Below are 26,997 nucleotides of genomic sequence, written 5' to 3'. Positions count from 1 at the left end.
TGTGAGGATAAGCAGCGAAGAAAAAGGATGGATGGATGGATGGATGTTTGTCTGTGTCGAAATCTGCCCTGCAACTGACTGGGTTCAGGGTGTACTCCCCCCTCCCCCTTTCACCTGAAGTCAGCTAAGATGGGCTCCAGTGCCCCTGTGAACCTAACCAGGATAAGCGAAGTTGAAAATGGATGGATGGATAGATAATTATGAATGTATTCCAAATCAAGGGAACGCTCACTGTAAAAATGTATCCTTGACAATATGTTTCTTATTAATGTTGCAATTTGTAGTGCATGCTGTCATGCTGAGAGGTCTCTCTATTTTTTTTTTTCAGTGAGATGAGTGATTGCGCAGGTGCTTGTAATTCTAAGAGTACAGCATGTATTAATCTTTGAAATATTCTATCATTCAATAGGAGAGAGTACATAGGATGTTAAACCGAGCTGAGATTTTAGTCAACTCGTTTTTGTTTAATTTTCAGAATCGTGTTGCTTGATTAAAATCTCAAGGCTGCTGCTCTTTACCTGAGAAATTCTTTTTTTCCAGGAGGAAGTCTGTGAAGTCAAATTGATTGCGCTGCAAAGAATGCTCTCTTGTAGTGACATTGATAGCTTCCTTTGATTTGCTCTGAAATTGACTTTTTCTCTCTGACTCACACATGTCCAAGGTTGTAGTAAGCATGGTTATCTACTTTAAGCCAGACTGCATTCAGGCTCATGTTCTGCTCACTTGTCTGGCCTCTTAAGCAGATCTACAGGTTAAGCAGCAGAATCGCCAAAGCAGGGGAAAAGTGAGAGTGAGACATGAGACAGTCTGTGACATGAGTGTCCATCAGCGGACGTGACAGGTGACCACTGAAATATTCGAGGAAATATGTGCCAAGGCACACAGTGCGCCACATGAATGCGAGCGAGAAGATGACGGCGCTTGGTTGTGCTCGTGTGTCATGTGACAATCTGCCGGAGGCGGGGGTCACCTTTCCTGTCTATTTCTGTGCACTTTTCCACTTTGCCCTGTGTGTCATCCTGACAAAATATCACACCCCGCTGGAAAGGACATAGTGTAACAGTTCAAGGTTTGGACTTGTATTTGGGAAGGAAGATTAAGAAATGGATTACCTGTAAGTGTAGGTCATACTAGAGGTTGGTTCAAGTTAATTTAGGGTTTAAGGAAGGATAAAGTAACCCCGTATCAGGACTGCGAGTCTGTCCTGGTGCGCTATGTCTATGCAGAGCTTAGTGTATGTTTTGCTTGTATCTCCCAAAAGCTTTCAGTGTAAGCACTGCATGTGACTCGGCATCTTCCAGTCACAATGGGGTCACTTGTAGAATTGCAAAGAGCAGATTGGTCTTTTTTACAGAGGAAATCGTTTAATATACATTTTGCATTGGGGTAAAATTGCACCGCATCACACTGAGAGCTCTTTCCAATATTCTCCCCTTTTTGTTAGGCTTGATTATAAAAGTCTTTAAGGCACCCTTGGTAACTGAGTACCTCTTATCAGACTGAGCAAGTGTACTGTCTATAATAATGCAGATATAGAGGTAACCGCTATACAATACCAGACGGCAGTGTTTTCAAACTTTGCGTCATTGACTGTGGCTCGCTCGCCTGACGTCCTTGCAGGGAACATGAGCTCAGTTCTCTCAGTCACACTGTGAATGTGAGTTTGCATTGGTGTCTCTTTCTATATGTATATGAGTGATTGGCAACTTGTCCAGGATAGAATCTGAAGTGAGCTCGGAAAGTCTACAAAGGTGCATGGATGTCTTCGTCAACCTAAACTAGTATCATAGTAATATTTGTGTCACTGTGTTGATCAGATTTCCCATATTTCTCACTTAGAGTGTCTGGAGACTCTGCACAATCTTCTCGCACATTTAGTGTTCCCGTGACTGTTTAAATATACTGTGTGTTAAGTATGAAGTCTGTTAAAGTGGCTGATGGGTAGATAGATTTCACTGTTGGGAGACAAGATGGCGGAAGAAGAGGGGAGTTCTGCCACATTGTGGTCTTGATTGCTTCATAGGGTTACATATTACATATGTTGTACCATGAACATCACTCCATTTTTTACACTGCTAAGTCCACGGGTCTCAACCTCAACTCACCTTGGGCCACATGGAAGCAGAATCTGGCTGAGGCTGGGCCGCAGCCTTGGCTCGCATGCACGTCCGCAATTTAAGTTAGAAGGGAAAAAAAATCCAATGTTCTCAAACGTCTTTTTTTTTAAACATAAAATAGGATAACTTGTGTGCACTACTAATACAACTCTCCATGGCAATGCTGCTGTAACTTTCTCTCATTTAAAAATGTTTCTCTGCTTCCATTAAGCCCAGTCAATGTCACTTCCCGAGAGCTATATACCCCACCCACTATGATTGGTAGGTTCGTCAGCCCTGCCCACAGCACTGTAAAAGTGCCATTAATATACAACTCGAGGGATGGCCTCACTTTAACCTCTCTTATCAAGGTGGGGACAACAAAAAAATTGTCTCACAGGCCACAAACAGCCCGCAGGCTGCCATTTTGAGACCCATGGGTTAGTCACTTCAGGGTCACTGGGAATCTTAAATTCATCCAGGATGAAGTAGGGTAGAACTCTTTATGCAGTTTGTTTGTTCAAGTAAGAACAATTTTAGAGAAACGGCACCAAATCATATTCCAACCAAACCGGTAGATACCAGCACCAACATATCAAAATATGGATCTGAATTAAAAGTTGTCTACAGATGTGCTAATATCGACCTGCACAGGGAGGGAGGTACCTTTTATTCTTCACATGGAAAATGCAGGTGCAGATTACTCATGGTGTGTGACACTTTCTCCTTTCCCTTTTAGCAGCCCATTCCATATTCCTTAATTGGTCCACCTCCACTCCCGGTTGTCTCCCCTGTGTGGTTGAGTCTCTGGATCACTGCTCCTGAGATAAGCCCTAAGTCTCCATCTATCCCCTTAGACAGTCTGATTTGCTCTACGTCACAGAAAGGGGAAGTAATCCTAGTCTGGGCCAGGAATAGAAAGATAGGAGGGGCCGAGCCACCGGAGAGACACTCGCGAGTCACTGTGCATGTGTCCCTCGATAATCCCTTTTTAAACAGCTTCTTAGCTTGGTAAGAGTTTGGAAAGTCAGGCTTTGGACCTTACACTGTGGGAGCTATACTGGGTAGTATCCCACGCCTCAATATCTGAAAAGGATTCGCACAAAGATACAGAACACTTTGGATTCTAAGAGGATTCTGCTCCATCCAGGATGAACTTTGCTGCCCAGTTGTTCTACTCAAGCTACTTGAGTGAGCGACTGGAACGATTGTTTTCACCAAAGCCTGCACTTAAAAGCACTGAAGAAAATGATCCCTTTTGGCACAGGTGGGAAACACGTAGCGACCCAGACCCTTCAGAACTATCCTTTACCCAGATCCATCCAGTAGCTATGCGCTATCTTTGTGACAAAAAACAACCTCTAGCTCAGAATAACTACCAGACTTTGAATGTAAGAGCAGTTCCAGCCTCACTCCCTCTTCCTGTTTCTACTGCACTTTTACAGTTCCCTCTAACAAATCCCCCTCATACCAGAAGAGACTTTTTTTCACAAATTTCTGCATTTGAAGACAACCAACCAAATGATACCTTTTGGCAGAGGTGGGATGCATTTAGTAACCCAGGTCCTTCAAAGCTCTCCTCTCCCCTGCTCAATCCAGTAGTGATGCCCAATCGTTGTGGTGAAACTCAACCTCCAGTCCAAAACAAAGACGAGACTTCCAGCGTAGGCTCAATTCCAGCATCAGAACATGCTTGTGCTTCACTTTCGCAGCTCTTGATAACAAATCGCCCTCATGCCAAAATTGGATCGGTAAAACTATCAGCTTCTCTTCCTAGTCAAGATTTGGCTGCTTTGGGCTCCAAATTGCCAATCTGCAAACTTCCCTCCAACAAGTGTCTTTCTTCACATACCCATAGCCCCAAATCAGATTTCTCTAAGTCCATAACAGCACCGACCTCATCTTTTAAGCCCTCAATTCCCGATTCATATGAGAAGAAATTGCTTCCCTCTCTGGATACACTGGTAGACGTTCTCCTTCGTCTGGTACTTTATGTTGTTCTCCTCTTTGTTGCCAGGTAATGCCAACATTTTGTAAGAAAGGCTTCATGTCTGGTACATGCATTTCACACTATGTATCTCTACTGTATATCTGCTTGTGTCCCGCATAGAAGCCAGTGATACTGTATGTACCATATATATGTTTTTTGGTGGTGGTGGGTTGTTCACATAGAAATCATTATTACCATATTAACCCAAATATAGGAGAATAACAGTTACAGTAATGACCTTTTCTGATTACTCAAACAAGTTATCCATGAATAATAACTCACTTTAGATATTCATTATTACAAACATGTACAGTATATACTCTATAGACTAATGAGCACTTGACATCCCGTGTTTATTTGGGGGTGAAAAAAAAAACATTACTTAACAATATTTGCTTGAATGCAATGGCCCTGTTTCAGTTCATTTCTGTTTTGGGATTTCACTGCTGTTGTTGTAAAGAAAAACAGCATATGCCCCATCGCCACTTCACAGTGCTGACTACTGGTTATTACGAGTGGAGACCTACGGTGAGGTTCATGGCTTGTCACTGACATTATACTCAGATTTACACATTTATTAACAAAAAGAGAAAGGTGTATGCCATTAAATTAGCAGCCTGACATGAGTGACTGGTAAACTCTTTTTCTGACCTGTTTGAAACTTACTATATTGATTACTTCCTATTTCAGTTGTTAGTTCACTTTTTAAACATTTTTAAGATTACATGCACATCATTTGTCTTTCATTTGGTGCACAGGTTACAGCAGAAGACTTGATTTTAGAATTGCAGGTAGCTTGGTCTCTGTGTAGACCGGTTGGAACATAACCCATGTGCTATTGTGGGCCCCTTATGTGAGGCAGAGTCCTGTCTGCCTCTCCATGATTTTTTTTTAATACACGGGATTATGCAATCAGTAAAACAATATGTAACAGAAATATTGCTAACTATGGAAAATTATAGTGGATATTAAGTGTCTGAAAACATCATTGGAACATGAAGAGAGACCAAAATAGGCACTTGCCAATGACAAGCTCACTGCCGCACTTCTCCTTTCATTTATCTGAACAGGAACTGCAAAATTTTTAAATTTCATTTATTTTATTTCTTGATTTTTATGATAATGTAGATGTAGCAGAACATCCCGTGAGTGCACATCCTCGATTAGGTACTCTCATCATACATGGAACACAATATGCATCAAAAGGGTGAAGTCAATAAGTGGTCTGGACAGATTTTGTTCCATTTTACAGAGTGAAGTTTTACCATGAATCCATGGCATGATCTATTAGCAGAGAGTCATGCTGGAAAGTCACCCGTAGCACCGACAAAAACAAACACACATGATCATGTTAAGAGCCAAAATAGAGCTCCCTCCTGCCTTGGGCTTTTTCATTCTCTGTGTTGTTTACAAGTACACTGTGGGCCTGAATAATGGATCATGGACTTTGATAAGTGAGCCAGAGGCCAGTAATGGAACCAGATGACAGAGTGAAAGGTTAAAGAGTTGTGGTTTAAATAGCAGCAGCTCTGAATGAATTCCACTCAGGCTGTTGGGAAAGTTGACTCTACCATACGATTCTGTAAACGACAGAAATTAAACAGCAAAAGCACACCAAAGCCCATGCGTGTAGCGTATATGCGTATATATATTTGAAATCATACTTATCACACTACCTGACAACTAACTGGCTATGGTGAACACAGAGATTCACACCTCGCTGTGATTAAATCTAGTTTTTCTTTATGTCGAGGTGACGGGGTTAATCTCCAAAGGCTTTAAGCCTATTATTATCTTTATACTGTGTCAAAGACCTCCAAACGAACTCGGTGGTGGCAAAAGCAGCCCCACTAGATTGATATTTTCTAGAAAAGCCTTCTAAGGACTTTTTGCATTACAATCAAATACATTGTAAAATGAAATGAAACTGGACTGTTTAAAGGACTGTTCCATTATATTTAAACCCAATTTACTGAGGCACTATCAATCAAACTGCCCTGTCTTTGGCCTTTGATGACTACTTGAATAATGTGCGTGAGCTCTGAACAACTAAGGAATCATCAATTGCCTTCCAGTTGAGATCTGTCACATTGGTTAGAAACTACACTGACGTGAAAGGTGAATCCATTCATCTTAGAGAGAAGAGGGTGATCTTATTCACAGGAATTACGTCATTCACATTTCAACAATGGAGGTAAATTCAAAGTGCTAAAATTCTAAAGCTGTCACTTGTATGAATGTCTGACATTCACCTTCAAACATTTATTTGGCTGTGATCGAATGTCTCATTTAGTGTCCAGAATATTTATGACCCCTTAGGTGACAGTGACCTCTTGTGTTTCTGAAATACACAGACTGGATTGGCCGCCAGCCACTCGAAAATAAATCACTATACCATTAGTGACTCCCTATACATCTGTTTGAAATGAATACATTGGGAAATTTTGACATGACATGATAAATATGGTGTTTAGATTGTTACATTGAAAAGTAAAATAGTTCCACAGTAACGGCTGTTTTTTTTCTTTTTTTCCCTTCAGCAAACAAATATCCATACTAATATACCCCTCTTCCTCATCTTTTAGCCATCTGATGACCCAACTTGTTAATTCGTGAGTGTTTTTACCGGGAACAAGGTGACACAGTTGGCAAAATACTTGCTAAGGAATCCCAAACTAATGCATGCTTTACTTTGATGTAGAATGTTACATTACAATGGCTGTACTTTTGTGAAATGACAAATCAATAGATTGTTCCATCTTGTTTTGGGGTTTATTTTGTACTTTGACTTCCCCACTAAGCAGATCAATATGTTATAGATATGATATTGTTATTATAGAGTCAGCCATGTTGATACTGTGACACATATTACAGATGTGCAAAATGTCCAGTGCTCTAAAGATGTAAGAAATTCTACCTTCTAGAGAGGAGCTGTGTCTGGGCCCTGCAGAGCCGAGTGATTCTTACAAAGGAGTGCTACTCAGTAACGGCACCGTGGGCCGCAGACCGACCCTCATTGAACCAGAAAGGCTGAAGGACTTTGGAGAGGAGGAACTCCTCAACGGGGACGTGAAGGTCCCCGACACTAGAGTGGTTGTCAAAGAATCTGTAATCACACTAAAAGAACCCCCGAAAACCAGACGAGTCAGCGAGTTCAGGATCGTCCCGAGACCGACTCCCCAGTACCTGCGCTTTGAAGACATCAGCGCAGCAGCCTTCGCTATCCAAACAGGGATAGAGAAGACGCCCTGCACAGTAAACAAACACAATAACAAAACATTGAAACATTACATCATAATTGATACTACAACATTTTAGCATGAGTATCAACCAGTGTATCATTGAGTGTAAGCGACAGGCACCATTTTTGGATTTCTTTGGGAAGAATGAAATTTTAAAAAAGCCTTTTTGTGTTTCACAGTACTCCCGGCTGTCCAAACAGTATGGTATGGAGATTTATCTGAAGAAGGAGCACCTGCACTACACGGGCTCAGTCAAGGAGAGAGGAGTGTTGTACCTGCTCTCCTCCCTCACGCAGGCAAGTCAGAGGATTCCGGTCTGGGAGGGTTCGGTCAAATGTAAAACCACGCTAGTCAACAACAGAGTTGGGATCAGATCATTGCAGTAAGTCTCAAGTCTTTCGCCTCAAGTCCCGAATAAAGTCACAAAGACAAAGGAGTTCCGAGTTAATTGCAAGGCCTACATGTTGAGTTTTGAGTGCGTTCAAGTCATTTTAAGAACAAACTATTGTTATATTTTAGTATATATAATATTTATAGATTTTATGTATTTTAAAATTCAGATTCATTTTTTAAAACAAATTCAATTAACAAGTGCATTGAATAGAGATAATGAGAAAGCTAGAGGACTGATTAGAGTTTTTGCACCGTCATTGTCAGTTGTCGAAGGGAGGTTGGGGGGCCCTCCACGCTTAGTGTATTATTACCCCATCAAAACCGATTGATAGATTCTATGAAAATGCTAACTTTTTCTCACTTTATTTCTGAAGTTAAACAGACTAATCATGAAAGGGAATTTGCCTCCGGCAGTGCTGCAATTAGTAATTGAGTATCCTACGGAGAATTGTATTATATAATGAAGTAGTCATTGGATAAAACATGTTTTGTTTGGTTAAAGACGAAAAAAAATGAAAAGACCAAGGAAAATAAGACATATCACTGAATAATGAACAACCAATTAGTTTCCTATTCATTGTCTACAAACGTTTCTAGTAATGCAATTTGGAACACAAAAATGAACCAAATATGAATAGTATTAAGTGTAAAAGCATTATTAAAAAGAAAAAAAAGAGGAGCACAATTCATCCTGGGTTTAAATGTGACCAAGCATGTGTGAAGCTTGAATGTTCTCCCCGTGCCTACATGTTTTTGTTTTTTTTTTTTCCTCCCACATCCCAAAAACATGCATGGTAGGTTAATTGAAGACTCTAAATTGCCCCTAGGTGTGAATGTGAGTGCCATTAATTTCGATATGCCCCGTGATTGGCTGGCAACCAGTTCAGGGTATACCCTGCCTCCTGCCCGATGATAGCTGGGATAGGTTCCAGCACTCCCCCGACCCTCGTGATGAGTGGTCTTTGTCCTTTCTGTGTAAGATACCATGACTTTCTGGAATGTGTACCTTATGTAACTATCACATTCATTTTTCATTTATGTTGCACTGTGTTTTATTTATTTATTTGAACCCCCAAAAAATTATTTAGATAATGTCTGAAACAGTGGCCTCTTGGTCAATTCCTCTACTTGAATGTGACCAAGAGGGTGTTAACTGTGATTAGCAATAAGCTCTAATTAAGCTCTAGTTCTGTGGGAGACTTCCACATCAGTCATAACCAATGAGAACATCAAATTTATGGTTACATCATTCTGAAATTCCCGTCATAAATTAAAAATTGGCATTTTGAAGTAGGCGATACTGTGGACAACTGTTTAGCAAATTTGGCTCACAGTTCTGAGGACCCGGGTTCAAAGAGGGTCCTGCTTGTGTCGAGTTTTTATGTTCTTCCCGTGCTTATCTGAGTTTTCCTTTGGGTACTCTGATTTCCTCCCACATCCCAAAAATGTGTGGTATGTTGATGAAATTGAATTGTCCGTAGGTATCAATGTGAGTGCAGATGGTTGTTTATTTTTATGTGCCCTGTGATTGGCTGGTGACCAGTTCAGGGTGTAACCCACCTCCTGCCCAAAGTTAGCTGGGATAAATAAGGATACTGTAAGTGGTGTATAAAATTGATAGATGGCTTTGACATATTAAGTGATTGATGCAGTGTTTTTTCCTCAGTACTTTGGTAAAAGTGTCAAATTTTTTCACATTAGTGCGCTCGAGTCCCAGTGAAGTCATGAGTCATTGCTGTGACAGTCTTGTGATATTTTGTTCATTTGTGTCAAAAGTCATCAAATTCATGACTCGAGTCTGACTTCAGTCCAAGTCATGTGACTTGTGTCCATACATCTGGTTAACAAAGTACTCCATGCCCATTACTGGAGTACTGGGTGAAATGTCAGTTGAGTGGGATACATCCTCAAATTTGGAAAATACCCAGGCTAGTGATGTTGTAACCTAGCCTGGTGCATGAACTGATGAAGCTTGCTTGGAGGAGAGGTGAAACGTCTTCAAAAACATTCCAGTAGTGATTGATTCAATGTCCCAAGATTGACATGACCTGAATTAATGAATATATTTACCGAGATGTAAATACTGCACTACAATTCAATTCTAGTCTGTTAATTCAATGAAAACTGTCCCAAAGGCCTCAGCCTAGTTGAAATGACAAGGTTGTCAAGAACAACTTCCAATTGAATGTCTCTGTGTACTTCGGCTTTCTCCTGGATTCCAAAAACATGCATGAATGTAAATTTCTCATAGGTGTGGATCTGATGTGAATGGTTGTTTGTACCCTGTGATTAGCTGGTGATCAGCCCAGGATGTACTCAACCTCTGCCCCAAAGTCAGATAGGCTTCAGCCCACCCATGACCCTTCTGAGGAAAAGCACAAAAGAAAACAGATGTGTTTAAATATGTGTTTGCTAAGGCTACTTCCTGGTTCAGTTCAGAGGTGAACGCAACAGAAAGTGGATGGATGAAAGAATAAAAAAGGAGGAAAAGAGGGAGAGGGGATGGCCCCTAGAGCTTGAGCACTGATCAGTCCATTTAATTATTTTCAGGAGCAGCAGAGGAAGGGTGTGATCATTGCCACTGACTGTAACTTCTCTATGGCTGTGGCCCACCATGCAGTTGAGCTGAAGATCCCAGTGTTTGCCATCATGCCGTCATGTTGTACTTCACCTCGTCTCAGAATCTACAGAGACTACGGCGCCATGGTTATTTCCTATGGCAGTACCGGTCATGACTCTAAGAACCATGCCCAGCATCTGGCCAATGACAATGGATACCTCTATCTGGAAGAGTAAGTAACTATTCCTCACTTTAACCTGTGCCAGTGATTAGGAATTTCACAAGTTATGTTAGAGAGGAGGATGCAGTAGGCTTAGAATTCAGTGGTGTCAAACTCATTTTTGTCACCGCCCACATTGTAGTTACATGTCTTTTATGTGACAGTTTGAAATTTTGATCGTCTTTAACAAGAATCATAGCAGTCAACGCATGATTTGCCTTCACGGGCCACATAAAATCCTGTGGTGGGCCGGATGTGGTGCCAGTTTGACACCTGTGGCGTAGGTGGATAAAGATGACACGCTGTGGCGACCCCTAGCGGGACAAGCTGAAAGAAAAAGAAGAAGTCCGTTTATACAACGTTGCAGACACTTCAGATGTCTTCCCGTTTTCCACTAGTGTTTCTTTATACCTTCATTACAGACTGTGACTAGAATGTGGACTGTAGGCGAGTCGTAGGGAAGATGGTTCATTTAATGGGCACGAAGTTACTCACTCAAGTTTTTTGGTTCACTTCAATTACTTGAGTCAGTGTTGTTGGGCAACCCATAGGTGTGCTGAGATTGTTCCTCACTGAATTATCTCAGTCTGGATTGTTTCGGAATCAGTCCACTTAGTCCCCTTGTGTACTTGGCAACAGACAGCCATTGGATCTGGTTCATGGGGGCCTCAGATTCTACCCATCCATCCATTTTCTGTATCGCTTATCCTCACTAGGATCGCAGACGTGCTGGAGGCTATCCCAGGTATCTTTGGCCGAGGAGGAGTATATGTCACCAGACAATTGCAGGGCACATAGAAACAACCATTTGCACTCACATTTACACCTATGGACAATTGAAAGCAAAACCAAAGCAAATTATTTGTATAGCTCATGATTCTTTACATGATTAAAAGCATTTAAAATTGGACTCTGTGCTCCACTATTTTACCAGAGTCAGTCAATCTTGGAGCTCTACTGAGTTTGTATTCCGGAAGCGTTTCTTTCATGTATTCAGGACCTAAACCGTTTAGTGTTTTGTAGACCAGTAGCAGAACTTTAAAGTCCTACTGACATGCCGATAAACATTCTAAAATAGATATTGGAATGAAAAATACCATTCCACGATTCACTTCAATGTCTATACGAAAAAATAAATATGAGCGGAGAGTGTGGCATCCATGCGCAAAGTTGCGGACGTTTCACCTGACATCCAAGTGGTAGCCATATTGGCTGCAACGTCATCAGCAGACGTCACACTGGGACATTCATCATTGAAAACATGGAGTGGCACCTGCTATCGGAGAGGAACAATAGAGATTTTCGGATTTTTTTTCCAACACGGGAGCTATTTTGAAATAAGAGAACATCTCACAATGTGAGTGAAGTGACCGGGGCAATATTAACCTATCGTGTCAAGCTATATTTAGATGATATGCAGATCACTTCTAATTAACAACAGACTCCCTGACAGTTTATATGACAGTATGTAGCGTACTTAGCCGCAAGCGACAACAACGGCGTATATCGGCCCGGTCCACCTGCGACAAGCCACCCCGGCCCAGTGCCAGGACGAGCCACCCTGGTCTGGTGCCACGATGAGCCACCGCGGCCCACACACAAGTGTTGTCGTCGATCACTGAAAGAAGGATTACGTCCTGCCACCACGAACTATTTTTTTTTAATAGCTCTATAGAGCTCGTGCACCTACATCATCAAATCACATCGCTGGCCAAACAAACCATTCTTCAATTCTAAGTTGATTGGAAGCGACGGGAAAATACGTCTTATAGCACGATGCCCAGAGTTTTGTCCGATACCGTTAAACATTTAGAAGGTGGTAATAAACGAAGGCTCGTGGAAAAATGAGAGACACTTGGCATAGAGGACCCATATTTAAGGCTGAAATCGATGTTTTTGCTGATAAGAAATTGGACTATTACCCCGCTTCCACTTGTCTTGGACGACTGGATATACACATGTATCTTGTGAATAAGTCGTCGAGATTTACACGGAAGAGTTTGAAAGTGTAGAAAAGTCTGGACACATACAAATACTTCGTTGCTGGATCTGTTCTCAATGGGGACACGGCTCGTGAACGCAGAAGGGTTCTTCGGCTACACGTTAACCTTTGCCGAAATCTATCGATCTTTTCAGATAGTATTCAATACAAATACCAATATTTAAATAAATGACGCCTGGTTTTACACAAACTCGCACTCATTAACTATGATTGGAAAAAAAAGAAGACATCGAGTCAGGTCCTGTTGCGGCCACACGTTAAACTTCGGTAAGTTTCTCCGTTACAGACATTTGTTTTTAATCTGCATTGTTCTCAAATGAGTCCAATGCATATTTAAAAAAAGAAAATAAACCGCTGATGGCACCGTGAAAATGATGACGTCATGTGCACGAGCTCTCTACACACCTACCTGTCCTTTAGAACCCACAAAGCTCTTGTCCTTTGCACCTGTGCAATCTGTTTTTCACGATGAACCGGGTCTTTTGGAAAAGTATGAAGAGTGATTCCATCCTCCCAAGTGTTCAAGCAATATCCAGCAATACAAAGAGCGAGAATTTTGGCTAATACGAAGGAGCTACCTTCCCGCAGGTAAAACTGGTATAAACACACAAACCCGCCTGAGTGGGAATCTGCTAATAGCATCACTTCTTGTTTCTTCTCCAAAACAAATCCCTCAAGAGGATTTTCATGGCGGGATTTACAAAAATCCATATACGTCAAAATTATGTTGTGCTTTCCGGCTGCCTTTTTTAAATTTATTAAAAACATACTAAAAATCATGCTTTACGTGTTAGTATCCCTTTAGATACTTTTTTTCCTTCTGTTAAGATGACTGTATTGAATGTAATGTATACAAACTGGAAAAGGAACTAATACAAGGCTCCTCATTTTTTTCAGGGATTAAAAGTTCAGAATTTATTGGAAACATACTTAAAATCATGCTTTTCGTGTCAGTGGGACTTTAAAATCTATTCTAAACCTGACTTTAGAGTCATAAATCAACCAACCACACGTTTTTGGGATGCGGGAGGAAAACCGGAGTACCCACAGAGGAATGGGGAGAAAATAACAACTCCATGCAGGTGGGGCCGGGATTTGATTTGCTAACCAGTCATCGACCATGTTGCTGACCTCAAACTCGTGATTCCTGATTCAGTATGAAGATTCTGTGATTCAGAAACCTGCCCAACGACTTATTTACTTATTATTTTTGGAGATATTTGTGTTAGTTATGAGGCTACTTCCTGATTAATAAATTGCTTGGCGGCATTGTGAATATTTTTGGTGTCAGTCAGGACACTTTGTTTGATGCCATCTAGCAAAAAAATTGTATTTGTACATTTGACACCAAAGCAAACGTAATTTGGGTGAAACCGTTTTTTTTGTAATTGTGTGTGTGTGTGTGTGTGTGTGGTGTGTGTGTGTGTGTGCAGTCCTGTTAACCATCCAAGTTTTTATTTCAGCACATTGGTTTATCAAGATATGAAAAAGATATTCATGACAACATTAATGTGTTATTCAGAGATGAAAGCGCAACCTATTTGGCCGGAATGGGCACAGTGGGCATGGAGATCTACGAACAAGTGTCCAAGCTCGATGCGGTGGTGGTGCCTGCAGCTGGGCAGTACGGACTACTGGCAGGCATGGCGGCAGCCATCAAGCATCTCAACTCACACGTTCTTGTCATAGTAAGTTCATCCACAAGAAGATGGAATGTAAAAGCTTCTCTAAAAATGTGATGAATTTGTCAAAAATAGGTTAGGTTCCGCAAAAAACAATTGCTTCCTATTGTTTTTCACCTCTTACTTTGCCATGATATTGAGCCAAGGATGTTTTTCATTTTGATTGGCTTTTCATAACAAGATGAATATATTTGATTTAAACGCTGTGATTCCATTATCTGCCCACAACTTAGTCTGACAGATTATGGTCTGTTTACACTGGAGCGAAAGGATCGGTTTCTTATTTTTCTTTTCAAATATAAAATACAGTCTTCTGGGTTTACAACGTGCCTTGGATTATAACCGACTGGTGGAGGTGAACATGCATGAATGCTCTTACTAATTTAATGTGATCAAAGAATTAAAGATACATGAATAAATCTTTCTGCAGCACATTCTACAATACTCAGCTCTGTGTATGTGAGGGGGCCGTGCAGATGAGGGTGGCCTGAAAGACTACTTTATATTTATAATATGTATTTAATGTGTGTTTGTGTGGTCCAAAAAGTGCTGCAATGCGCAAAATAATATGGTGTGTGGACTCTCCTCAATAGGGAATAGAACCTGAAGGTTTCCCTTTGCTGCTGCAATCTCTGAAGACAGATGGCCCTATCAAAGACATTCACAGCAATCCCAACACCAAACTGTATGGAGGTAAACACGCTGTGTTTAAAAGACTTTAAGTCAGGGGTTAAATGTGTGGTTAAACTCTATCAGAGCTAGGTTAAATGAGCATTTGTCTTTCCTGTTTGGATGCTGGTCCTCTTGTAACTCAGCATATGTTCCTCTTCTGTTTGGTGTCAGATCTGATGGAGTGTTCACTTGGTATCAACACTTACCAGCTGGCAAAGAAACTTGTGGATAAAGTCATTTCTGTCAGGTAGTCGACAGCAAATGTAAAGTTTGAAGTTAACAAGAGATAGTAGTATTGTATCAAAGGGTATGAACGCTTCGTTATTACCTGGATTTCTGCATAAATTAGTCACAAAATATGGTGTGATTGCCATCTAAATCACAACAATGAAAAAAAAGAACTACACTACACTAAACATACACTCGTACCGCACACCATACAACACTATTGTTACTGTTTAGCAACATTCTTGGGGAGTCTGGTGTGATTGTTACCTTGAGGCCATGTCACAGCATCTCCTAGGGCCATTCCTAGGGAGACTAGCAACAGTGCTGAACTGTCTCTGTTGACCAGTCTTGAACATCAAGGCTTTTAAAAATGCCATTGAGACCCTTTCCATCTTTATGCAGGTTAAAAATATATAATTGTAGGTAATCTGAGAGATCTTTTTTGCAAGGTATGGTTCACATTGAGCAATACTTGAAACTGGTGTGTGTTTTTTATAAGGACAGGCAGCTTTAATTAACACCTCCAATCTTGTCACATTGAGGGCATTCCCACCGCAAGACCCTTTGAAGGAATTAGCTACCCTGATTGTTTGAGTTCTCATGTCCCCACTGAAAAAAACCTACAAGTGTACAGAAGATTCTCCCTAGATTATTTAATTCCTCATGGTGCGTTGGGTCTTCCGAGAGCTAACAGGAATTTTGAGGAACCGCTGTATGCTGATGAACGCTGATTGCTTGACAGACTTACTGTTTCATTCACTGAGCCACCATTACTGAATGCGGTGTTGTTACACAAGGTGCTAGAAATAAGTGGATGAAAATATATTGAAAAGCAAAACTTCCAAACAAACACGGATCTTTACATGTTCACACTAAGCCGTAATTGGTGGACAAGGAGCAGGTTGAACTCTGTGCTCGCTAGACTTCATGTCACCTGGTCGAAGCCAGCCTCGGTGTCGGTCTGCGGTCTCAGCGTCGAGATTTGCCGCCGCTCTGGCAACAATGTCTGTTGCTCCCTAACTCAGTCCTTCAAAGGAGCCAAGATCCGATCCCAAGCAGGCATGTTCAGCTTTCTCAGCTGGGCCATAGGAGATGAAAACCTGCATGAGGCTGGCCAGCAGGGACACTCTGACAGTCCAATCAAGTCAGTCACGGGGTGAAGCAAAGCAAAGTAAATGTATTTTTATAGCACAATTCATGCACAAGTTAACTTCACTGTGTTATACATAATTAAAAACATTTCAAAACAAAGCAAAAAGTGCTTAGAAACATTTAAAACTGAGAAAAAAATTACTATTAAAACCACATACAGTGCAAGTAATATGATCAAAAAGTGGATATATTCTAAAACATGGGAAAAAAGAAGAGTTTTCAACCTGGTCTTCAGATAGTAAAAGGCAAAAAAAAACCCTTCTGTTGACTAATAAATATCTGTAATGTACTGTTTTTTTCATCCAAACAGTTTAACAGATGATAAATACTTCACACTGCTATATTTAAAAAAATTACTAAGAGCTGTCCATGAAGTCCGTGTATATTTATTTTTTTTTATTGAACTTTATCCAGCTAAGGGGACTCAGATCAGAGTAAAATATAGCAAAATTAAAGCAAATACAAATACAAACTGTAGAATGTGATTTTGTAATGTGTTAAATGTTAAAATTCGCATTCAAAATTGTTCAATTGTTTTTTTTCTTCTTCTTCAGCGAGTCTTCCAATTTTATTCTCCCAAAAAGACAAATAATTACATCCAGCTATTATTGAATTTGTAAAAGAAATGAAAATACTGCAATGTGTTTTGAATATGCTGACTTTCAGTTGTTTTGAACCTGAACTGCCAATGATGAGTTGATGTACTTGTCCCTCGCAGTGAGGAGGATTCTTTGGTGGCAATGTTGAGGTTTCAAGAGTTTGAGCGCTCCACTGTGGACACGGAGGGCGCCATGGGCTTGGCTGCCATCTTGGCTGGACAATTGCCAGAACTGAAAGGAAAAAGGTACGTTTGAATTCTTAATGTATTCGGATTTGACTGCGTGAGTGTTTCTGCCAGCTGCTTGCCTTTTTCCTCTGCATTAGAGGAGGTATAAAACTCATTTACACGCAAACACAATCATAATTTAGCAATATTGTGTACAGCTGCCACATTTTCTCTGGAGCAGCTCTCAACTGATCAGATCGTTTCCACCACTATAATTCTGTCACGCTCCATGATGAAGTGTAAGCAACAAACGCTTCTGACTCAGAGTATACTGCTTGGATTTGAGTTATTTGGCTGTTTGGTAGGTGAACTTATTCTCCAAGATTCATGTTAATACCATAGAGTTTTACAATGAATTCAACGACTCAGATGTTGTTATGGTTTTGTATGAACAAAGCTATTAGGACATTTATATACCTTCAGGAAATTAAAATAGAAGAACATTTGGTGTTTCATTTACTCTCCCCAAAAAAAAAAACAATACCCAGCATCCATCATTGCTCAGGCAGGTTTTGAATAGTTCCCACTTATTACATCAGAGACATTATGTACATTCGTTCATTGTAGGCCTTTTCTAATTAAGAATAGTGGGTGTCATCCACCTCCTTTGTTTCATTATTATTCGTTAACTACTAGTTCTGTTGCATGTACCGTGAGTGAGTACTGTGCTAAGTGCTTTATTGGCCTGCCTCATGTTGCTCACGGCTGGAAGATGGTGGTGTGAGGCTCCTACTGCCAAATCCGAAGAAAAGCTCTTCTTCAACAAATGTAAAGTGGCTTCCTCTCATCCTTGCTGCAACATCCAGTAAATTTTGGCATGAAAGGCTACACTCCAGGGGGCGGTGACTGTGGGGGGCTAAGACCATACATGCCCACCATGATGCCAACAATGAGAAACACTCATAACTCTTGAATAACGAAGAAGTATATTGCATGTTTGCTCTGGTTTTCAGAACTGTTCTCCCAAACAACAAAACATTTAAAAAAAGAACACACAATCTAGTTTTGAGTACAGTATATTTAACTTGATAGTGCATGGAATGAGTATTTCACTGCTAAGATTTGTCTTTCCTTTGGAGAACTCACATATTTTCCTGATTTCAAGCAGTCTCACCACGTGTAATTCTTTTACTGTAGTGGCAGATAATTTGAGTTGTTTGTAGTCTGAACCCTCTCAAAATGTACCTCGAAAACTTATTTTGGAACAGCTATTCTTGCAGTGCACTTCTTCATATTCTGCAGACAGAAAATTGATGAGCCTTGACTCATCTGTGCTTGTTGCTGATGTCACTAACACTTAGTTGCTTAAAGTAATTGTCTGCCTTCCATCTCTGTTGTTTTCCTTGATCGGCAGGTTCAACATCTTTAATTTAGTACAGTAGTGGATTTCTTTCTTCTTTAGGACTTTCCAAATGCTTGCAAAGGTTATGGCCAATGTTTTTGGCCTACCTCAAATGGACCTTTCCGACCTGTCAATCACTCGTACAATAATAGCCAATCAGATAGCCGCATTGTCTTAACCGCCGGCTTGATACGCCCCTCTCGTCGTATTTTCCCACAAACAATGCTGGTTGTCAGTAGTGTGTGCTTGGAAAAGTTAATGTTACGAAGAAAATGGTCCTCAGATGCGCTTGGGAAACGTGCAATTCTGATGAAAGATATCCTGCTAGGTTACAAGGGGTCCAGTTGATTCATTTTCCAAAGCCTACAACACAGTTGATGAAGTGTCTATGATGGATTAAGGCTCGCGGAGGAGCGCAAGTACAACTAAGTGTGGACAATATCAACAAACACTAGACCGTATGTTCGAAGATAAGTGAGAGAGAAGTATCTTCTCTGAGTTTGATTGAATTATTATCAGTGATTTATACATTGCAGGAGAACAACTTTCACTTATGCCAAAGAGTCAGGTTAGGGATACTAAATGCCCCACGTTATGCAAGACAATGTCTATTTGCCCATTTGTATCACATCGGACTTTTAAAACAGAGCACTGTGTTCCATTATATTCCATTATAAAATACACCCACTCACTTATAAAGACTACAATGATATTACTCGTGATCTTTCCAAGTAAAAAGTACTCACCCTGCTTTACATGCGCAGTACGATTCCACTAGTTTATCCTGTTGGATTTCAATATGAAGTTTATGAGGCGTCAAACTTTTTTGCATCGATCGCCAACATTTCGCTGTAACTCTGATATTGCGTCCTGCTCCATCCAAAATCTTAATTCCGTGTGCACATCGCTGCGTGAAATAGTTGAGACCTCTCTGTAGAACTCTCTTGGACAAGTTTGACGCATTTGGCAAAATACATACCCCAATATTATCTGGAATACACGATAGAGAATTGACTTCAAACATGTTCCGTTCAATCACCATTTTGAAAGCTCGTGGGACATGGCTAAGGGGCGGAGCTTAAGATTGCCATCGGAAAGGTTCATTGATGTTACGCCTTCGCAATTGCTTGTTTTTCCACCCACAGCAGGACTATGGTTTTCATGTTTGTGAGACCCAAATGTGAAACTAAGTGTAGTCATTCAGAGCTATTTTTTTTTTTTGAATAATCAGTGTAATGAGACAAAATTGGCCAATAAAGCACATGTTCCAATAGTTTTGCTTCCATGAAAAATGGGTGGGTTGAAACAAGAAAAGATCGCGTTATCTTCTAATCCAGGTGTAAGCACTCAAAATGAAAGCTGAAATGATTGTGTCTGTTCTTCTATTATGTTCATATATTTAGGTCAAACCCATTTCATTTTGTTATAGAGCATAATAATAATAATGATAATAATAATGATAATAAAAGTGATTTCCAATATTTTTGGGTGCGACTGGATATCTCCTGTGATTGAACAGTCCAGAGTTTAACCCGCTGGGAGTGTCCGCACCTCATTTGTAAACTGAAAAAGGATAAGCAGTGAAGAGAATGCTTTTTGTGTATTGCATATACTGTACCACAACAGCCTTGTTTGATAAAACACTATTGAAACGTGTCCGTGTAGGGTGGCAGTCGTAGTGAGCAGTGCGAACATGGAGCTAGATCTGGTGAGGCAGTGTTTGGACCGAGCCCTGGTGCTGGAAGATCGTGTCAGCAAATTTTCGGTGCAGCTGGGAGAATGGCCGGGAGACATGGCCAAGCTGCTGGACGTCCTGTCCAGAGAGGATGTCAAGTGAGTTTTCTATTCACTTCAGTGGATGATTTTCAAAATAAAATTCTGTTGAAGGGACAAAATAGTCTATACTCTTTACCATTAATTTGTATGTACGGTGTACTGTCAAAAATAACACAATCCATACTAGTCGGCTATTCTGGCTTTACTTTGTGTGGATTTCATAATAATGTTCCACATAAACTGGTCATATAAAAAGGTTTAATCTGTTTCACGCATAACATTGCCAACACGTTTACCAAATATCATTTGCATTTTCTCTCTTCCGCTAATGATCACCGGTAGAGTTCTGATAGGTGAAAGAAAATAAAAAGAATAAAAGTTACCATTACACAGTCGGAAAGCTGATTGCAATTATTTTTAATGATTGTTTTTTTCCCGCCTAGGCATAAGACTGTATATTACATAGACTGTAAAATGACTTTTAAAAATTTATATGGAGAAATGTGGAAAATGAGCTGATTCTCAGCTGTGTGGCAATATTTTACCTGACATTTTAGCATGAATTTAAAGTTTAACAACTGAACCATTCCGGCTCCAAGGGCGTACTGAATAAAAGGATATTCATTTATCTAATAATTTATAATGTAGATTTAAGGGTGGCCAACCAGTCAGACATGAAGAGCCACATTTTTACTACGTAGCGGCAAAGCGCCACATCATACAGATGAACATCCTTCCTCCTCACACACATAACTCTCCTCAGCCAGATTTATTGTTAATTTCACACACCAACATGATAACGAGAAAAAGTGAATCCCACAGACTACCAAGACCACAGGCCAGTAATTAAAAAAAAAAAAAAGTAATTGTGTGCTCTCACACAGGCAGACGACCACTTCAACCAAGTCCTGCCTTGTATGTCATAACTCTTATCGAATCTTCTTCTTTTTCTTTCGGCTTGTCCCTTTAGGGGTCGCCACAGCGTGTCATCGTATTCTATCCATCTCGTACATCCTCCTTTCTGACACCCACTAAAATACTCGCATGAATGGAGATCTGAGTGCAACTGTGTATCGTCAGCCATGCTAATGTTCGATATTCTCTGTTTGGTGCGCCGTGACAGTTGAAGGTCTGATACCTTTTGTCTAAAATTTTTGTTTTCAGGACACAAAAGTTCAGTTACATTACCAAGGCATTTTTAAAAAAAATAATTTCCCATTAAAGGGGAATCCCGGTGGTTTGCATTAACAATGTATCCAATAAGTCATTTAATATGTACTCTATCTAGACAATGTGATGTTAAATCCTTTCTCATTTCATAGTGTTTTAAGAAGATTTTTATCAACAATTACGAATTTTCAGGGGCGCTGCCATTTTCGCGAGTCACATGACCTTCATGCGCAAATGTGACGTGTTACGTGCCGTTCCAAACGCTCGATTACGTAACACACCATTATGCCCAGCACTGATTTCTCGGGGTTTATCCTCATCTGATGAAGAAATAGCAGTATCGGTTGTTCGGGAAGACGGAGGAATACTTCCACACAGATTTGAACCTGTGGCTGTAAATAACGCTGAGCTCCGCCAAGTGGCGGAGCTGTGGGCTCGCTTCCCGGTCGAGCGAGCTCCAGGGCTTGCCGGGGAACGAGCTCCGCCGCTCAGCTGTAAATAATGTTGAATGTTGGGATGGTTCTTCGGGCGGAATGACACGGAGTCTGAGGAGCTTGCTCCGGTGAGTGCCGGAGCCGTGAACTGTAAATAATACCGCCAAGCGGCGGAGCCGTGAGCTGAGCTCCGCCAAGCGGTGGAGCCATGAGCTCTGCGGCATTATTTACAGCCACAGGTTCAAATTTGTATGGAAGTATTCCTTCGTCTTGCCAATGAACCGATCCTGCTATTTATTCATCAGATGAGCATAAATCCCAGAAATCAGTGCTGGGCATAATGGTGTCTCATGTAATCAAGCATTTGGAACGGCACGTAACACGTCAAATCCGCTTACGCAGGTCATGGCAGTGCCCCTGAAAATTCGCAATGGTTGGTAAAATTCTTCTCAAAACGCTATTAAATGAGAGAGGATTTAACATCACATTGTCAACATAGAGTACATATTACATGACCTATTGGATACATTGTTCATGCAAACCACCGGAATTCCCCTTTAATATTTGGCTTTGATATGATGCATGCATTCTTCTCTGGATGTTTCATTTTGTGTTTCTTTTTTTTTTTAAACTGCATCTGCTTTACTGTGTAATTTTTCAAAGTGACTAACTTGCGACTGCGAAGTTCAGTCCCTTGTGGAAATTCCAGGTTAATGTTAGCGTGGAGTGAGCTGAAGTGAAGATTTGAACGTGTGAAATGCGTGATAGACATCTGACACAAAAAGCAGAGTTGCTGGCCCTTGCGCTCAACCAAAATAATATGACCTTTCCCACTCTGCTAAAAACGTCCTGTTTTCATCCCCATATTTTTGTTTTACTGTGCATTTTTCACTAGCATTTTGAGAGCGAAATTGACAGATGATATTTTCCAAAGCTCACCATCTGACTGGGAAACTACGAGCTATTTTCATTCAATGCGAAAGCCAGTTTTGCAGCAATACTGTGCTAACCTTTCCTGGTGCGGTCACATGACGGGTCGGGAGATGCAGGGGAGACATCTTCTCCTTGCTGAGGTCGTCCTGCTCAGGGTTACCTCTTCCTTCTCTCGTTGCACAACTGAGCTGGGTGGCAGGAACAGTCATGCCACTCTTCCTCAGTCACCATTGCGCTTTTTTTCTCTTCTCACCCTCCCGCTGCACATGCTGCGGTGTCCCGTCTCATTTATCCATCAATACCCACTGAGCTAGTTGCCAGAATATCCGTAACAACTGTAATAAACTCAAGCAAAGCGCGCATGCAAATATCGGAATAAACGCAAGCAAGGCTCGCTATCAACTACTGTAATGAACTCAAGCAAACCGCACGCATATAAACAGAACTTCGATCTGCTTTCGTGCCTTCAGGAGAGCCACACGAAAGAAGGCAAAGAGCCGCAGCTTGTTCCCCCCTGATTTGTCGATGTTTATCAATCCATGATAACTTCACTAAATTTGGGTCCTGGTATGAAACAACATTTTTTTGTTTGTTATAAGTTCTGTCAGGTTACTTTACATACGGAACAGGTCTAGAACAACGCTCCTCCCACGTTTAAGACAGACAGCTAATCCATCAAATAAGCAGACACTTTTGACGAAGCAGTCAAGGCAAAACACCCTGAACAGAAAAGAGATTGCATTATTTGTGTGGCGGCCATCTGGATGAACAGGTCGGGTTGAGTTTGATGGAACGTATACGAAGAGAAAAAAAGAATGGAGGTATTATTTGAACGGTGAGAAAACAATAATGGTGTAGCTATTAACAGTGTAATAATAGAAATTCCTTTTTAACATCACCTGTTTAGTTATATTAGCTGCAATGGCATTGTAAATTAAAATAAAATAAATGTAAGCAGAAAGCAACAATGAATTGGCTCTCACAGCTCTTTTTTCTGTTCTTTTCTTTTTTTTATCACAGCAATTTTGTAGTCCTCATCTGTCTAGGATTTCTAATTTGGGTAAATTTCCCAGCAGGACTTTGCCCAGGTAGGAGTCCAGGAGTTTACCCAAAATGTCTGACTTCCTCTTCAATTTCACCCATGGGTCCTTGAGAATTTTTTTTCTTTTGCAACTTTTCATAATAGGCTTGTCAACCCGACTGCTTGTTGATCGGTGAAACTGGTGTTGGTGGCAAATTTTCTGACTTGTTGAAGCCCCCCAATAAGGTGATTCATTTGTCTGAAAAATGATAATCAATGCTAGCAAGAGGAGAGAAAACGCTCAGTAACATTCTATGTCCATGTAGAAGGGAGTGAGGTAATATATTGAGGTGGACTGTCATTACTCAAACTTAGTGACCTCATACAGAACTCCATTAAAAGGTGAGGATTCCATCGAGAATAGAGTTGAGGTTTACCATATTAGACAAAAAAGAGTAACAAGTGCAATGGCTCCTTGTCTTGCCCATCCTCAACTATTCAACTTGTTGTATCCTTCCTCAGGTTGTTGGACGTCAGCCACCGGAGGCATAGTGACAAGTCAGACCTTTTCAAGGCAAAGGTGAGAGGTGAAACTCGAAGCTCAAGCATCAGTTGTCACCTTAGTCTTTCACCACTATAGAAGAAGGCAATAGCGTATTTGTAAAACAAAAATAAATAAATAAAAATACGTCTGAGGTTGTACATTACATACTGTAATACAGGTGGAACCGATTCTAGTTGACTTTAATGCATGTCAATTGATGGTGCTGATTTGTAGTCAGTCAGGGCCACCAGGTCTTTCTCTTCTGGCCCTAAATGCCATCAGAAGGACTAATCCACGTTTATGACCTAAATTGTAATATTTGTTGTATGGAATTTCATTATCCTCTCTCGATTCTTCTTTTTTAATCCGAGAGAACCCAAGACATCCAAATCCTCTTTTAAAATTTTATGTACTAAATAAATGAATCAATAACCATGAAAGAAACACAAAGACATCATCCATCCATCCATTTTCTCAGCCACTTATCCTCACAAGGGTCGTGAGGACTGCTCGAGCCTATACCAGCTGTCAACGGGCAGGAGGAGGGGTACACCCTGAACTGCTTGCCTGCCAATCGCAGAGCACATCGAGACAAACAGCCGCAGTCACAATCACACCGAAGGGCAATTTAGAGTGTCCAATTCATGTTGCATGTTTTTGGGATGTGGGAGGAAACCGGAGTGCTCGGAGAAAACCCACACAGGCACACAGAGAAGATGCAAACGCCACACCGGCGGGTCGGGGATAAAACCCAGGACCTCAGAACTGTGAGACCAATGCTTTCCAGTTGAGCCACAGTGCCGCCACAAAAACATCTCATTTGGAAAACTTAACTAATTGACTTCCGGTTTAGATAAAGTGTCACATATGACCCAGTGGGGCTTAACTACCAAAAAACAATACATTTAATGCAAACAGATGTGAGACCTTGGGCTTTAAGGGTAAAGAGTTACTGTGGTGCATTGTGTTTATACAGTGGGCCCTTCATTACACTGGGTCATATGTGGGTTCTCTAGGGTTAAATTAATTTATTATCAACGATATATCATTTTGACGGCACGGTGGCTCAGCTGGAAAGTGTTGGCCTCACAGTTCTGCGGTTGCGGGTTCCTGTCTCCATGTGCTCCGCGATTAGCTGGCAACCAGTTGAGGGTGTACCCCACCTCCTGCCCGTTGACAACTGGGATAGGTTACAGCAGTCCCGTGACCCTTGTGAGTATTAGTGGCAAATAAAATAGATGGTTGGAATATATCATTTTGTAAAAGTTGTCTTTGTTCCACTGTTTGCAGTCCATGTATGCTAGATTTTTTTTTTTCAGATTTCCTTTTCTGTGTGCTGTCATTTCAATGTGATTCCTCCCCCCCCCCCCACTGCTGGCCAATGCAATTTAAACTATGTATTAGTAATGAGATTGTTCCTTGAACCAATTAGAACTCAAATTCATGCTCATATGTCAGCATTTTACAATCCTCAGATTTGGTAAATCAAAACAAAAATTTTTTTACAGTCAACTTGAACTATCAAACCATGTCTGTAGCAATCTGCACATTAATACATTCAATAATCAACATTTCAGGTGAGTAGAAGTATTGTTTTTGTCACATTACGTATTACATAAAGGAAGAGTTTGTTTTCAAAATGAGACATCCGTTTTTTTCATTTTGAGAAAAGGGCTTGGTATTGAAGTGAAAACAATAAACTCAATTTATGTTTCTAACTATTGGGAAATGGAAAGAGATGCTAAAAAGTAACTAAACACCATACTACAAAAAAATATTGGCTTTAATATTCACCGAGTTTTTTTGATGACAAATTTCATTTTTTCTCCAAAAAGAGACATATCCAAAGATTCTATTCTTGGCAAAGTGAGACACATCCAAATTTCGACTTAAACCTTCAGGAGCAGCTGTATTTTTTTTAAAAAATCAGTTGCTTTTGATAGGCAATCATGAAAACTATTTGCCTTTCAACATTTCAAGCATTTTAAAATAATATTTAAGACCATGACCACCACATTTAGAGAGTTAGGTATCAGAAATAAGGGTCAGTCACCAGTCACAATTTTCACAATTAGCTCACTAATGTCAGATGTTGAAAAAGGAGATGAAAAAATGGGAGTTTCTTTTAAAAAGGTGTTTTTCAGTTATTTAGAAACTGTTTGTTTGTTCAGTATGAGGTCTTGGAAAGGCTGAGTTTACATCATTGTAATTTTGTGTATCTGTATGCGATTCTGCAATCCGACATCTGCAGGCATTGTGTCACTCAGTTGATTAATTTCGTTTATAAGTTGATGTGAGATCATTAAGAAAGTAAACTGCTTCAAACCAGTCTACCAAGGTTAATATGGGTTGCGAGGGATACCAGCAAAAAAAAAAAAAAATAGGTAGTCGATCTCATACACACATCTCCAAAATGAAATCAGTTTCAAACTCACAAATTCACTGTTTGAAATCTGACTCATTGAGTCTGTTTTCTTTTGATTTTATTTATAGCTGTAAAATCAAACTCGGCATTAGCATCTCTCTCAAACGTGGGCGCAGCCATTTTGGATGATGATGTGGAAGATACCGGAACTTCCCTCTAGACAAATTCTGATTGGATCCTGCTTGCTTCAGCAGCGCACGCTGATTGAACGAAATTATGTCGCATTTTGCTCTAAATAAGATCTCGATATGTCGCATTTTGAAATAAAACGCGATCTTCCTTGGCTGAT

The 26,997-nt window shown here is 40.5% G+C and overlaps 1 protein-coding gene across 1 annotated transcript in view; it reads left to right on the top strand.

Annotated features, from left to right (window-relative positions):
* The window catches only part of LOC133509484 (L-threonine ammonia-lyase), a 32,778-nt gene that overhangs the window by 4,000 nt on the left and 1,781 nt on the right, over positions 1–26,997 (top strand). The window contains exons 2-10 of the mRNA XM_061836525.1: positions 7,011–7,341; positions 7,508–7,624; positions 10,272–10,513; positions 14,026–14,191; positions 14,779–14,878; positions 15,029–15,104; positions 16,956–17,081; positions 20,071–20,238; positions 24,262–24,319. Of these exons, the coding sequence (XP_061692509.1) occupies positions 7,011–7,341; positions 7,508–7,624; positions 10,272–10,513; positions 14,026–14,191; positions 14,779–14,878; positions 15,029–15,104; positions 16,956–17,081; positions 20,071–20,238; positions 24,262–24,319 (1,384 nt within the window). The remainder of the gene's footprint in view (positions 1–7,010; positions 7,342–7,507; positions 7,625–10,271; positions 10,514–14,025; positions 14,192–14,778; positions 14,879–15,028; positions 15,105–16,955; positions 17,082–20,070; positions 20,239–24,261; positions 24,320–26,997) is intronic.

The sequence above is a fragment of the Syngnathoides biaculeatus genome, chromosome 12 (assembly GCF_019802595.1).
Source record: "Syngnathoides biaculeatus isolate LvHL_M chromosome 12, ASM1980259v1, whole genome shotgun sequence".
Lineage (NCBI taxonomy): Eukaryota > Metazoa > Chordata > Actinopteri > Syngnathiformes > Syngnathidae > Syngnathoides > Syngnathoides biaculeatus.
Note: the sequence above shows the minus strand (reverse complement) of the source record. Positions and strands in the feature narration are given on the sequence as shown.